The 13,654-nt window shown below is 26.8% G+C and overlaps 1 protein-coding gene across 1 annotated transcript in view; it reads right to left on the reverse strand.

Annotated features, from left to right (window-relative positions):
• LOC122268271 (uncharacterized) overlaps positions 1-13,654 on the reverse strand; it is a 56,430-nt gene that overhangs the window by 1,218 nt on the left and 41,558 nt on the right. The window contains exon 5 of the mRNA XM_071183025.2: positions 10,357-10,772. Coding sequence (XP_071039126.2) covers positions 10,357-10,772 — 416 coding nt within the window. The remainder of the gene's footprint in view (positions 1-10,356; positions 10,773-13,654) is intronic.

Raw genomic sequence — 13,654 nt, forward strand, 5'->3', positions numbered from 1 at the left:
CTATTCAAAATCTATGCGGTTTGAAATATTGCATTGTGTTAAACCATACTATCGTTCAAATTTTCTGCAACCTTAACATGGTGCTAATTTGAGCCACATTATCGCCTTTCTAAAACAATATTGCAGGATAATTAGGTTCAACTTAGGAAGCCTGCTTTAATTTAAAATCCTATTAATCTTACATCAAATTTGTATTATATTCTGGTTCATCTTTGAACTGTATTTTTTTAAATTGTGCTATTATTCTTCAAAATACTATTAGACTTCAAAATTACATTTCTCTTAGAAAAATTGGTTCAATGTTGAACCATAATATGAGTACCTGGAATCATAACACGTCGTATCTTTAATAGGGTGTCAAATTTAAATATACCATATTCTCGAGTAAAGAAGTTTGTAAAGTATAAAAATTGTAAATGTAATTAATTACAACAGTAATGTGATCAAGTAACTTATAATTAAAGGTGTAACGTAAACGAATATATGTGCAACTTATATAGGAGCTTAAAACTTTCTCGTTAATGGTTTACAACCAGGGCCTCCCTTGTATTTGCCGATTTGAAAATATATATAAAAATAAAAACCAGGAACTAATCATATAACGGTAAACAATAGCTGATGTAATCCGAAGATGACGTCATTGAAAGCAAATACAGCAAAGAATGTCATGGTAACGAGAAATTGGGTTTTAGTAAAACTGAAGGAAAATTTTCGCCAAGCCAAAGAGCTCCGATTCAACACCTTAATCTGTTTCTTTATTATAACGTAATTCTATAATATTACCTCTTTGCAATACGTTTTCAGATAAACTAATTTATTGACTATTGTACAATTATTATTTTTTGTTGTAAATGACATTAATATGCTGTTATAAATTACCGTTAGAGAGACTCGTTAAATAATCGAACTCAGCAATCAGCTTTATGCACAAATTGTATTTAATATATCAGCCTGTTGGTAAACGAAAGTATTAAAATATGGTTACGAATTCAGCAAATTTTTTATAACAATTAAATGTTATTTTTAAATAGTGTATTTCTAAGCAAAATTGTTTATGTTTACTAATATATCTTATTAGAATCATACGATATCTTTCATAATATTTACCAATCAAATTTCACTCAAAATAAACATTTAATTTAAGGAAATGAATGTTGGAAGTGGAGAGTGAGGGTGAAGGGGTAAGCAAACAGAATTCCTTATAGTTCTTATAGTTTAAGTGAATAATTTAAACTTTCGTAGAAAAACTGTTTTATTCAAGGAAAATAAAATTTTTGCGAAGCAATCCTCGGGGTTGATGAGTGGTAGCGGGTAAGGGGCTTACTCTCCTGGTAAATTAAATAATATGAGAACATAAAACCAATTTGAATGTTTTTTTTTTTCAAAGTTTAATAATTTGGAATGGTTATAAACAACTAGCTATTTTTTTTATTTTCTTGCGATGTATACTTTGTGCGTAGTATCCAAAATGCAAAAATCCATTGGTAAACCCTTACATACACATTAAGCTTTTTTAATAATATATTAAACGTCTTCACTGATTGTCTCCGTGTTTTAACATATAGACTTCTTAGGATTTTTTTATCATTTTTATCCCTTTCTTTAAATTCTTCACGTGCAATATTAAAAAAAAAACTTGTTTTTATTGTTTCAGAAGAGACCAACAACATCGTTAAAAATTGTTTATCTTTTAATTTTTTTAAAAAAAGTAAAAGTTGACAATAACTGCTAGAGAATAAATGAAATACTAGCTTAAAGCTCGCTTAATTCAAAATTTTATTTTAGTATCCTTCAAGAAGTTTGTTAAGCAATTTAACATGCCTTTTGTTTAAAACCTCGTAATATGTTATAGTACTGAGCAACAAAACCTATTTTTTTATACCTAATTTACCACAATATCTATTTTCGTCAGATCTAATTGAGAAATGCCCCAAAAAATACTCGAACTGAGAAGGTAAAAATAAAAACACTGACAATTGTTCAGTTTGAGTTCATACTATTATCATAAATTTTGACTAAACGATTTTAAATATCGGCAAATTTGAAATCCTACTAATTAAAAATGACGTACCAATTGATCCCCGGAAGCCGCAAACGATTTAGATTAAACCAAAAATTTAACGTAGTGATAACCAACTCTCGCATTGGTTATTTTCATAATTAATAACGAAATAATCATCAGATATAACAAAAATAATTAATTGCAATTTCAAACCTAATTACTGAATGAACTGTGCAAAATTTTTGGATGTCTTAAACCTTAAGTTAAATTTTATTTTCCTTCCTAAATCAATATTTACTTAAAATCTCAAAAAGAGGTTTTTGATTGAAAAAAAAATCTTGTAGAATTTAAAAAGGTGAGTCTTAAAACTGAATCATGTTCTCTTCCATTTTATCAAAGCACACAATAAATATTTTACACTGCTTAGCTTTTAAATCCACAACGTTAAATTTATATATTAAAAGTGGTTTCGGATAAGATTTATCAAAGTAATTAGGGATACAATTTGTCAAATTTATTAAATTTTTCAGTAGTCAAATGAAAGAAAGAAGAACACGGGAATCTGTAAGGGTTTTTAAAAATATGAGCTTGAATACAGAATAATAAATATATACATAATCTATACTTCTTTCTGAAATTCTACAGCATAGAATCAGTTCGACTAAATTTAATTCGAAATAAGAGGAAGAATTTGATAAGAATTTCACTAAGCAGCAAACAAACTCTAGAGCGTAGAAGTAAAATCCAATTCTCGAAATACTTTCTTTCCTATTTATTCTCGCATTATTTTCAAAAGAATGTTTGCTTTATTTATTTTTTTCAAAGAACCAAGAATTTAATTTCTTTCCAAATTTATTATAGTAAAAGTATTTTTTTTAAACTTTACTGTCATGTTTTTTCGTTTTTGTCATGTTCAACTCCGACGTGTGACAGATTTTTTATTCGTTAAATCGTTCTATTTTTATTCTATTTTTTTAAAATTCGCTCTATTTTTGTTACATTTTGTTCCAGTTGTTTACGGTTATTAAAGTTTTCTTTTATGTATTTGTTAAACTTAACAAAGGCTAACATATACATCCTTTATAACTATAAACTATTCTATTCATTTCACTTTAAAATTTTTGGAATAATTTATCGAATGGAATTTGAATTGCTTATTATTAATATAAAATAAGCACAATATATATATATATATATATATATATATATATATATATATAATAAATAAATACAAGAAAACACTAAGAAAGTTAAGAAAATATGTGCAAATCCATTTCGGGCAAATCCGTGTTAAAATTATCTATTAAAAATTCTTTCTTTGATAATTTAAATAATTTTTCTATGTGCTAATCCATATCATGCAAATCCGCGGCTAAAATTATTTGCAAAGCAGGCAATTTATGTTTCTCTTTTCTATTTTATATTTTTTCTTAAATAAACATCTATCTTCTAAAACTATTTATGATCAATTTTTAAAATTATCCAGTATAATATTACCTTGCGCACATCCATTTCGGGACCATCCTTGGTAACTAACAAATCAAAACTCAGAATAACAAATCACTTCAGCAGTGCAGTAAGAACGACACTTTAAAACCCTCTTGTTACACTCAATTTGCGCTTTTGCTTTCATCTTTTGTTTTCATATTTTGTAATCTGGCAATCTTTCTGCGAAAACATTTTTAAATCATTTTTGAAAAATATCCGTCCATGTAAGTTGTTATGATTTTGCTACTCGCTTTATAGTCCCCCCTTTTTAATGTTTTTTCTTTTTATTTTATTTTATTATCTGTTTTTACATGTTATTTTTACTTTTTATGATCTATTTTTATGTAGTTATTTTATAAAAAAATTTTTTGAGTGCTCCTCACACTATTGTATTAATATATTTTGCTTTGGCTTTATTGATACAATATCAGAAAGCACTCTGTTTTGCGGATATAATCGTGTGGGCTGAAGAAAAGATTATATCTTTTTTTTTCGGCTTTTTTTCCGGTTTTTTAATTAAAATTTCATATTTTTTTTTTTAAATAATATGTTGTTTGTTATTTTTTTACTTATTATTTCCCACCCCCTTTTTTTCATATGTCTTTAATTTTTCTTTGTTTTATTCTTCATTTTGAACTTATATATATATATATATATATATATATATATATATATATTACAGATAACCAATAAATCTTTCTATTCAGTTCATTAATATAGCCTAAGCTTATTTGCGCGGTCGTAAAATTAAAATCATGTGAATTTTAGTTTGATAAAATAAAAGTAAACATAATGAACAAATAGACAAGTTTACTTAATGCTTCTGACGTAATTAGAATAATGAGATTAAAAAAGACTCTTCATGAAAACAATTAATTAAGTCAAATTCAATTCGCATCCACAAATAAATGAAAACGGAATTTTTTCTATTCAACGCTCAACTTTATTTTTATTCTTTCCTTTAAATATTCAAGATGGAGCAGAATTTAATTAACTGTTTAAACTTTATAATTAAAAGCTTTTACTTATCGTAAAAAATTTTTTTGTCTGTACTGTTAGTTTAAAATATTTATCGTCTTGAATTGAGAATAGGTTTTCTTTTTGACTCTTTGAAAGTATTTTAATTTTAAAGCTGCAAATAAACTTATTGAAATAAATTAATCTCAATTTTGCAAGTTAGATTAAGAAAATTAAAACATCTATTATTTAATATAGGGACATTTTTATTTCAAAAGATAAACAAAGAGTTATTGTCTTACTGAAAGAAAGTTCAGATTTTTGACTGGTGGAATTGCCTCATTGTTTTGAATGTAAAACTTGCTTCACACTTGCTTTGATGTCACACTTAAATGACTTGGGGAATTTTCATTGAAAATAGAAGTTTACTTCAGAAATTAAATTATGCGCTCTACGCTTCTTGTTATTAGCCAGAAAAAAATTTACTTTGGTGCAACCAAAATTAATCTTTTTTCTACACCTTAGTTTACTTGAAATTTTTATTTTAATATAAATATTATTTTAATATGCAAACTAAAAATTTTTATTTTAATATTTTCTAATAATCTTTAATGTTTCAAATTTAAACACTCTCTCCAGCTACACGAAAAAGTATCAAAATTTCTGTTCTCCGTATTTCTATTAAGAGATAAATGCTGCTTTTGGCGAAGATCAGGTTTCAAAAAGTCATCGGAATATTGATTGCAAGATTTTATAATTACAAGCATGAAAGTGAATTAATAAAAATGTTGTAATTATAAAGAATACACATTTTCTCTTTTAATTTACATGAGATTATATAGGGAAAGTACCCAAATACATAAACAATACGCCTGAAATAATTCCTTTCTTATTTTTATGCCTTACATTTTTCATCATGTAAAATAAATTTTACTGATCAAATGTAGAGAACATATGAGTTGAAATTAGAATTCATATAAGTTCTCTTTAAAGTAAAGTCTGTTACTATTTGCTCTACAACAAATCCTTTATTAAATCAACAGTATGACTTCGAGATTTTACGCTTTTAGAATAATTTAAGTTGTTTTAATATGTAACTCTAACTATTTTAAGTCAATATTAAACCTAGACTTCAAGAACGGAAGACTATACATATTTCCTTTTAGTTTATTTGTTTTAAAGCAGTTTTCCTATCGATTCATATTTGGTTTATATCTATTTAAATTTAATTTTCACATTTGGTAATTTGAAAATAATAAATTTTATTAAATATTATAATAAAGTTAATAAATAATAATAAATTTTATTAAATATTATAATAAAGTTAATAAATAATAATAAATTTTATTAAATATTTTACTAAAATATTTTAATAATTGTTTTTAAATATTTTATTCTGTGAAGATCATTATATAATTTAATATTTATCCTCCAGTATTTTATGTTTGGACATTTTAAAATTCCTTATTAGATTCTATTAGATTCTTTGGGAAAGTGTCGGAAAAAAGTGTCGAAGTGTAGGGGAGGAAACTTTGGGACCATATCGTTTAAATGTGCTGCAAACTTAATATACTGCTAACTTAGATCATTTATTGTGTAATTTAAACTTGATCACACGATTGTAGAATTCAACTTTAACAGAAGCCCAGTTTAATAAGTAAATTGCACCGTAATAAGTAATACCTTAAAAAAATTGCACCGTATTATAGTTCAGCATTGAAACTATTTTCTGGAAGTATTTTAAATCATATTACTTTCTTACTGAAAAATCAAGTATAAGATGATTCTAATTATCATTTTAGGGAATTTAAGAACAGTAGTTTAAAAAAAATTAGAAGCAGGTCAAAATGTATGGCTTGATGCATTCTGCATAGTCCAAAGTTTATGTTCCTAAAATTTTAAAATTGCTTATATAATCATTTAAAGATGGCGCTGTTAATAAGAGAATCATAAAAATGTTTTTTTATTGCATGTCAGAGCAATCCAACTAAAATTTTTGCTCGAACATCTGTTAATTTTATCCATAAATTGAGCCACGTTGTTGTTTCAAATTGACTAAACACAGGGGGTTCCACGTTCGGCTGACCTCCTGACCGGAACATCTGCTCCTGCATCCCAAGGTCAGGAAAACTGAGATAGGTACAGTAGGCTCTGGCCCTCTATGAGCTGTCACGGCACTGAGTTTATACACACACACACACGCATATATATATATATATATATATATATATATATATATATATATATATATATATATATATATATATATATATATATATATATATATATATATATATATATATATATATATATATATATATATATATATATATATATATATATTCTTAGCTTTTACAACGGGTCGGCCAACATTATTAATGAGAAAACTAGAAAACTATATCAAACATCGCTTGTTTAAAAAGTTACGTTCATTTCTCTTCTTTAATTTGAATAAAATATTTCAGCACATTTTTCTTTAAAAAAAAAGTATAAAGTTATAATTAAAATAATTTACATTAAAATTAATTATAACATTTTTAAAGAAAATCTATAGCGTTAATCTGTTACTTAACACAAGGAGGAAAATACCATAATATTCTGGCACTATATCTGATATTTTATCGAAATAATCGTAGCGAAATAAGTAATTTTCTAATATTAGCCATCTTGACAACAGCTGGGTAAAGTTTTCTTCACAATCGATTTGCCGTTATGGTGCCCTTATTAGTCTTGACAAAGTCTATTAATAAATTATAACTGGAGGGTCTTTCCGACGAGTTGCAGTCAGTGTTGCATTCAAATAATATTATAATTAGTGTAGAATATTGGCATGGTTTCCCTTTAAGGTAAAGTAACACAAAGGAAAAACTATTTTACCTTTCTGAGCACATAATGCAATTATAGATGTGATACTATAAGTTACTACAAAGTTAGAATAAATGAAATAAAACAGAGATATAAGACTGAAGTGAAAAATATTTATTCTCGAAACACCTCTTTTAGATCATTATGTAATACTGAATAACAAAGGTGTGCAATTTTTTATGTAAGCAAAATTTTTAACTGATTTTGACCATATTTGTTGCATCGATTTCATTAATGAAAATTGCACTTTTTTTTCTTATATGGTATCGTCTAAATATTCAATGCAAATAAGTTCTAAAATATGATATTCTTGCCAATCTTTAGTAGTTCATATTGCCTTTGCTTTTAATCTGATTTTGAAAACTTTTGCATGTCACATAATTTTCTCCTAGACGCTTAGCTTTATTAACTAACGAAATATGTTATTTTTGTAGAAATGCAAACGCTTTTTACGAGTTGGTTGTCGCAGTTTTCGTATTATATCTGTGTTTTTTTTCCTTATAAGAAGACAAATTTTATCCAATAGCGTTTTTTTAGATTCCATGGGGATATTTTCATATGTTATCTTGCCATAGTAAATTCTATACCGTGTATAAAATAACATATTGACCTGACCTTTACTTGATTAAAAACTTCATTCGCTTCAAAAATGTGTAAATAGGAAATAAACTCCCATATGTTTCAAGAGCTCAAGAACAGGTACCCAATTTCAAAACTATCCAGGGGGGAATCAGAAATAACAAAAGTGATTTTAAGGAGAAAACGAATAGTTACCATCAAATAATGAAAAAATAAAGGTGAGAAACAATGCTAGAAAAATCACAGTAGCCGAGAGAGAGAAAAAGATGAAAAAAACAGAACAGAGCAAAATATTTTTTTAATACTGAGTTATACTTTGGACTTAATAAGGAGATAATTTTTAATTCAAGATTATACTCTACACATTTTAAAATAAGTAGTCCAAGATTTAATATGATATACTGAGTATTTTTTACATTAAAATTTTGATGCTCAGACTGAATATTTTGTAGAATTGCCCAGTGCCTTCAAATCTAATGAATGTAATGTTTTATTATCGAGCCTGGTTTGTGATGCCTTCTGCTTGAAAAAAATAACAAGCTGGGGGAGTAATAGTTTTTAAATAACATATAAAATGACTTGTATCAACATAAGGGTAAGCTTAGCTCCACTTTTTAAATGGGGTTATTTATTTTCAACAAGGCTTTCTAGCAAAGAATAGTTATTCTACCGGTTGGGTAAATTTCAATTTTGAGGCTGTCTATAGTTAACTTAATGGAAAACTAGTTCACTTATCACTGTAAGGAACAGCAATATAATATTTCACGTAAGCTGATTCTGCATTAGAGTAATAAGAAAATTTTATTCGCATAAATTAATTTTAAGCAATAAGAAGATTTGTAAACAGGTATTAATTAATGAAAACAGTTCCAAAATAACAAATTTAGGAATATTTCCTAATAGTTGAATGTTTCGTATAATAGTGGCCAAATTATTTTGAAACTAGTTGCCCTACAGCTTATTTCTGCCATTCTGTAAAAATGTCCGAATCAAAACACGGTATAAAATACCGATACGTCCGTAAAATCCATTTTATCTTAAAATATATTTCACCATAAAATATTATACAGTAATATTTACAGTGATATTTATTTAGGTAGAGTGATTCAGTGATTTTACGGTAATTATTTCTGTAAAAGTTACAGTGTATCAGATTTTTTGTTCTGTAGTATGTTCCGGTAAAAACGAATTTTATGGTAAAAATCTCGAGGTTACAGTTGATCCGGATCGATTACTGCTGATCCGTAATTTCTTACAGTATATCGAACAAAAGAAATGCCAAATCATGCAAGAAACGGGAAATAATATACTAGTTAGATTTTGAAGCTCTATTTCTCAAAATGGATATGGAGTTAGATTGCTATTCAAATAATTTTTTCAATTAATCTTTTGTTTCCTAGAGTAAGATTTAACTAAACGGAATTTTAAATATTTTATTTTTGAAATAAAGTTATCACATCTGAAAATAAAACGCTACAAATACTCATTTCAGAAAAAAGTGCTACTTTTGCAACTAAATAAATCATAACAAATAATATACAATATTATATACAACATGTAGAAAAAGTTAGGAAAAGATCAAATATTTCGAGAAAGATTCATGGGATCGAAAAGTGAAACTAAACACATTTAATATTTTTAAAAGCTATCCCACGGGGGTGGAGTGTAGGTAAAATTGAAATATTAAATAAAAATACCCATATTTTATTGCACATTTGGATTCTCCCGAAAAAAGTAACCCTATTAGTGCTGTAAGTTTATGCATTTTGCAATGCAGGGGGCACTGTAAACGAGAAAAATTATAAAAAAAACAAACTATTTAAGATGGCTGTAACTCAAGATCCATCAGATTAAAAGTAAAAACAAATAAAATTAAAAATGTTTCGATATTGTTTTCAAAAAAAATTCAAAAAAAATCGAGAGAAATTTTTTCTTCAAGAGATCTACTTTAATCTTCTTAATAAAAATAATTTCAAATAATTATTGAACAATTTTAAATTATTGTAATTGAAAACAGAAATAAATATAACTGAAATTGCTTTGATACTTTTTTGAAAAGCAAAATACAGAAAATCGATAAAAATATTTTTCAACGTGTCTATTTTGATCTTCTTAATCTGATGGGTCTCGAGATTCGCCGTTTTAAACAGCTTGTACCCTAATCAACTTTTCTCGGTTACAGCGCCATCTGTAAAGCGAAATGCATAAAGCTATAACTCAATTAAAGTTACCTTTTTCGCTGGGGATTCCGAATCTGCCATAAAAAAATAAGGATTCATAAAGATTTCAATGTTCTCCCTCACCCCACCTTCAGGTGTGTGGAGAGTGGGTGAAAGATCGAGTTTGGTATCGTTTTAAAGCTTTTAAAAAACATTGAATGTGACTAGTTTCACTTTTTCGATCCAATTTTGACATCTCGAGATTTTTGACCATTTTCAAATTCTTTTACACCCTGTATCTCTTACCAGTTATGTGCTGTGTTTGATGCGTCATAATACCTTTAACAGTGACTTCAGCCAACACTCCAGGCTTCATGGAAGATAACTGATTTTTCCTCAAATCCAAAGTCAAATATCGTATGTCTGTTAAATATCTAAGAAGGCCTTCTGGTAGTTCTGTCACGGCTGTGTTGCTGATTTTTATGGTCAGTTCGTGAGTAATTAGACCAGCAAACGCATCTGGTAATATTCTTTCCAAGTTCCTGCCAGTAATCACTAATTCTCGAAGTTTAGTACCAAAAGCTCTCTGTACTTGGTGTGATAAAACTGGCTCCTCGATATCAATGAGAACACTTTGGAGGGCGGAGGCTTGAGAAAGTAAATCTTGGAGACGGAATGATCTCACGGAAGGGTACGAGTCAGTTTTAAACACGGTCAGGAATCTGAAATTGTTTAATAACATTTTCAATAAACTGACTGTATTTTAAGCATTTTTTTTTTGTTGTAAAATGAGTATTAACAGTTATTTTGTAAAGTTTTGATTTTTAAATCTTGGAGACGGAATGATTTCGCGGAAGGATACGAGTCAGTTTTAATCACGGTCAGGAATCTGAAATGATTTAATAACATTTTCAATAAACTGATTGTACTTTAAATAGTTTTTTGTTGTCAAATGAGTAATATCAATTATCTTCTAAACTTTTGATTTGTTATAAGTAAAACAGAAAATTATATGATTTTTAAACATATGAACGAAATAAGACAGCTAAGTTATGCTGCTTCTAAAACAGAAAAAAACTAATCTACTAAAACAGAAAAAAACTAATCTGTTAACAAACAAAAAAAAAACTTTTAATAAAGTTTATCTTAACAAATAATCCCTCTCAGTTTATGATTAATAAATTAAATCCAAATGCTCCTTCTGTAAATAATTCTGTGTTTTACAGTTTTGCTTACAGCAGTATATATATTTTAGGTTTTTCCTTGCCTCATGTTTTTTTCCTGATATTTTTCTACGTTTTGATGTCTTTTTCTTACAGAAATGAAACTTTCATAGATTCTATGATAAGCAAAAATGACACAGCTTAGCCTTTTTACTTTAAAATCGTGTAAGCACTGAAATTGCTTGATAACTGTTCAATCATTTTAATAAAAACAAATGTTTACGAAAGTATAAAATTTTGTATTTATTTTCAAAAAATAACTCAAAATTCTCAAGCTAAATCTTTCGAATAAAAATAAAAAGAATAATTGAAGAAAAATAATAGAACATAGCAGACTCTTAAATGAGAATTGAATATAGGATTTGAAAATAGAAAAATAATGTAAGAAAAATAATGGAATAAAACATACTTTTAAATAAGAATAATGCAAAGAATTTGAAAATAGAAAAACTTAAGAAAAATAATAGAATAAAACATACATTTATATGAAAATCTGAAAATCGAAAAAATAATTTAAGAAAAATAATGGAATAAAATATACTTTTAAATAAGAATAGAATATAGAATTTGAAAGTGAAAAAAAATTATTTGTAAACACACACAAATTTTTTTTTAATAAGGGTTATCTTTTATAGAGATTTACGAGTCATAAATCAAATTCAAAGCTCTTTCTGTAACTAATTCTGTTTCTTATCGTTTTGCTTTCAGCTGGTCCAAGAAGTGAACCAGAATAACACGCATGTTAAGCACCGTAATTTATGAAACCAAAGAGAAAGAAGCATTATGAATGATAATACTGTACGTGATCTTGAGTAAAATGGTTTCTCAATGTTTTATTTTCAAAAGTTCTCTAGAAAAGACTTATAGAGTAATAATTTACAAATGAGAAAAATGTAACTGGGCCCATTAATTTAGTTTTGCCCAAAATAGCAAAAAATCTATACAAATTAGCTTTTTGCATTTACATAAAAGTTATTCTATTTAATAGTAAAACCATATTCGAAATTGCGAAATTACTTTTCACTTTAATGGCTTTTTAAAAATTGTGCTTTAGAACATCAATATAGTAATTATGAATGATAGAAAAGTATTGGGGAGGGAAACAGTTAAAATTTACTGTATTTTATAATGCACAAAGACATAAATAGTCAACATGTCTGATTATCATTCCAAAAAGTTACAAGGTAGATGCTTCCAAATTCATTTTGCTAAGTCCCAAACTAAACGTTAATTTAAAAACAAAGTTACATTTACTAACGCTTAAAACATTTATCTGTCCTTTTATCTTCCTTTTATCTGTAAAATTTGTCCGTACCCCGTTCTATGACTTTCGTTCCATTTCATATTGTTTATCACTTTTAAAAAAAAAATTATTAAGTTTTTTTAAATATATTTATAGCGTGCCATCGAAAAATTGGCAGATAAATTTTATGATCAAAATCAATAACAAGCCAAAATAAACCATAACGATAGAATACGCAACCTAAAAAATGTAACTATAGATAGAATTTGTTGGACTGCAAAATATTAATTGCTTTAAATCAAAAATTTTAAAGCAAAAGCTGAATAAAAATTATATACACTTCCCCTCAGCAAGGCAATAAAGTATTAAAATGTACGAAATTTTGCAGTCACTAAACTTTCACAAATCTACATATTATTGTTAAACTTCATATTTACTATTAAACCATGTATCGATAAATAAACTATACAATTATTAACTTATGCAATAATTCTAATGGTTTAAATAAGGCATACAATAATTATTAAACCATATATTAATTCCAAGTCCATATAACTACTAATAACTTAAACGTTAACATCAACCAACCGCACTTCTCTTTCTACCATTATCTACACGAGTAAGTTCACGATTTTAGCTCTCCGTGTACACTTGAGTTATTTCCTAATTTTGCAAAACACAGTTCTTTACAGTTAAATTATTCAAATAAGCTTTGAGCTTTTGAAGATTTAACAGCACGTATGATAAGATTACAAAATTCTAGAAGGTTAAATAAATCTTTTATAAGCTTTTGAATTAAATTTGAAGTTTAAAATACTAGATAAGCTTAAGTAAAACTCTTTCAATTTAAATTTTGTAACTGGAAAATTAAAAAGCTTATTGATTTAATTATCACTATGCGACGTGCCAATTCATGTCAAGTTATATTTTTACACGAAATGTTTTGCCAATGGATAATATATAGTTCAATGCCAATTCAAATATCATATTTGTTGTAAGAGATCAGCATTGATATCTTTTGAAGAAAGGAATGATGTTATATTTGATTCAAACGTAGAAAATCACACCAAATTCCATCCATCCTAAGCTTTTTTGCAAAAATCAAAAGTTTCACCTTTTCAGCAAAACATACATAAAA

Source organism: Parasteatoda tepidariorum, chromosome 3 (assembly GCF_982258835.1).
Source record: "Parasteatoda tepidariorum strain Cologne lab strain chromosome 3, Ptep-v5.0, whole genome shotgun sequence".
Classification (NCBI taxonomy): domain Eukaryota; kingdom Metazoa; phylum Arthropoda; class Arachnida; order Araneae; family Theridiidae; genus Parasteatoda; species Parasteatoda tepidariorum.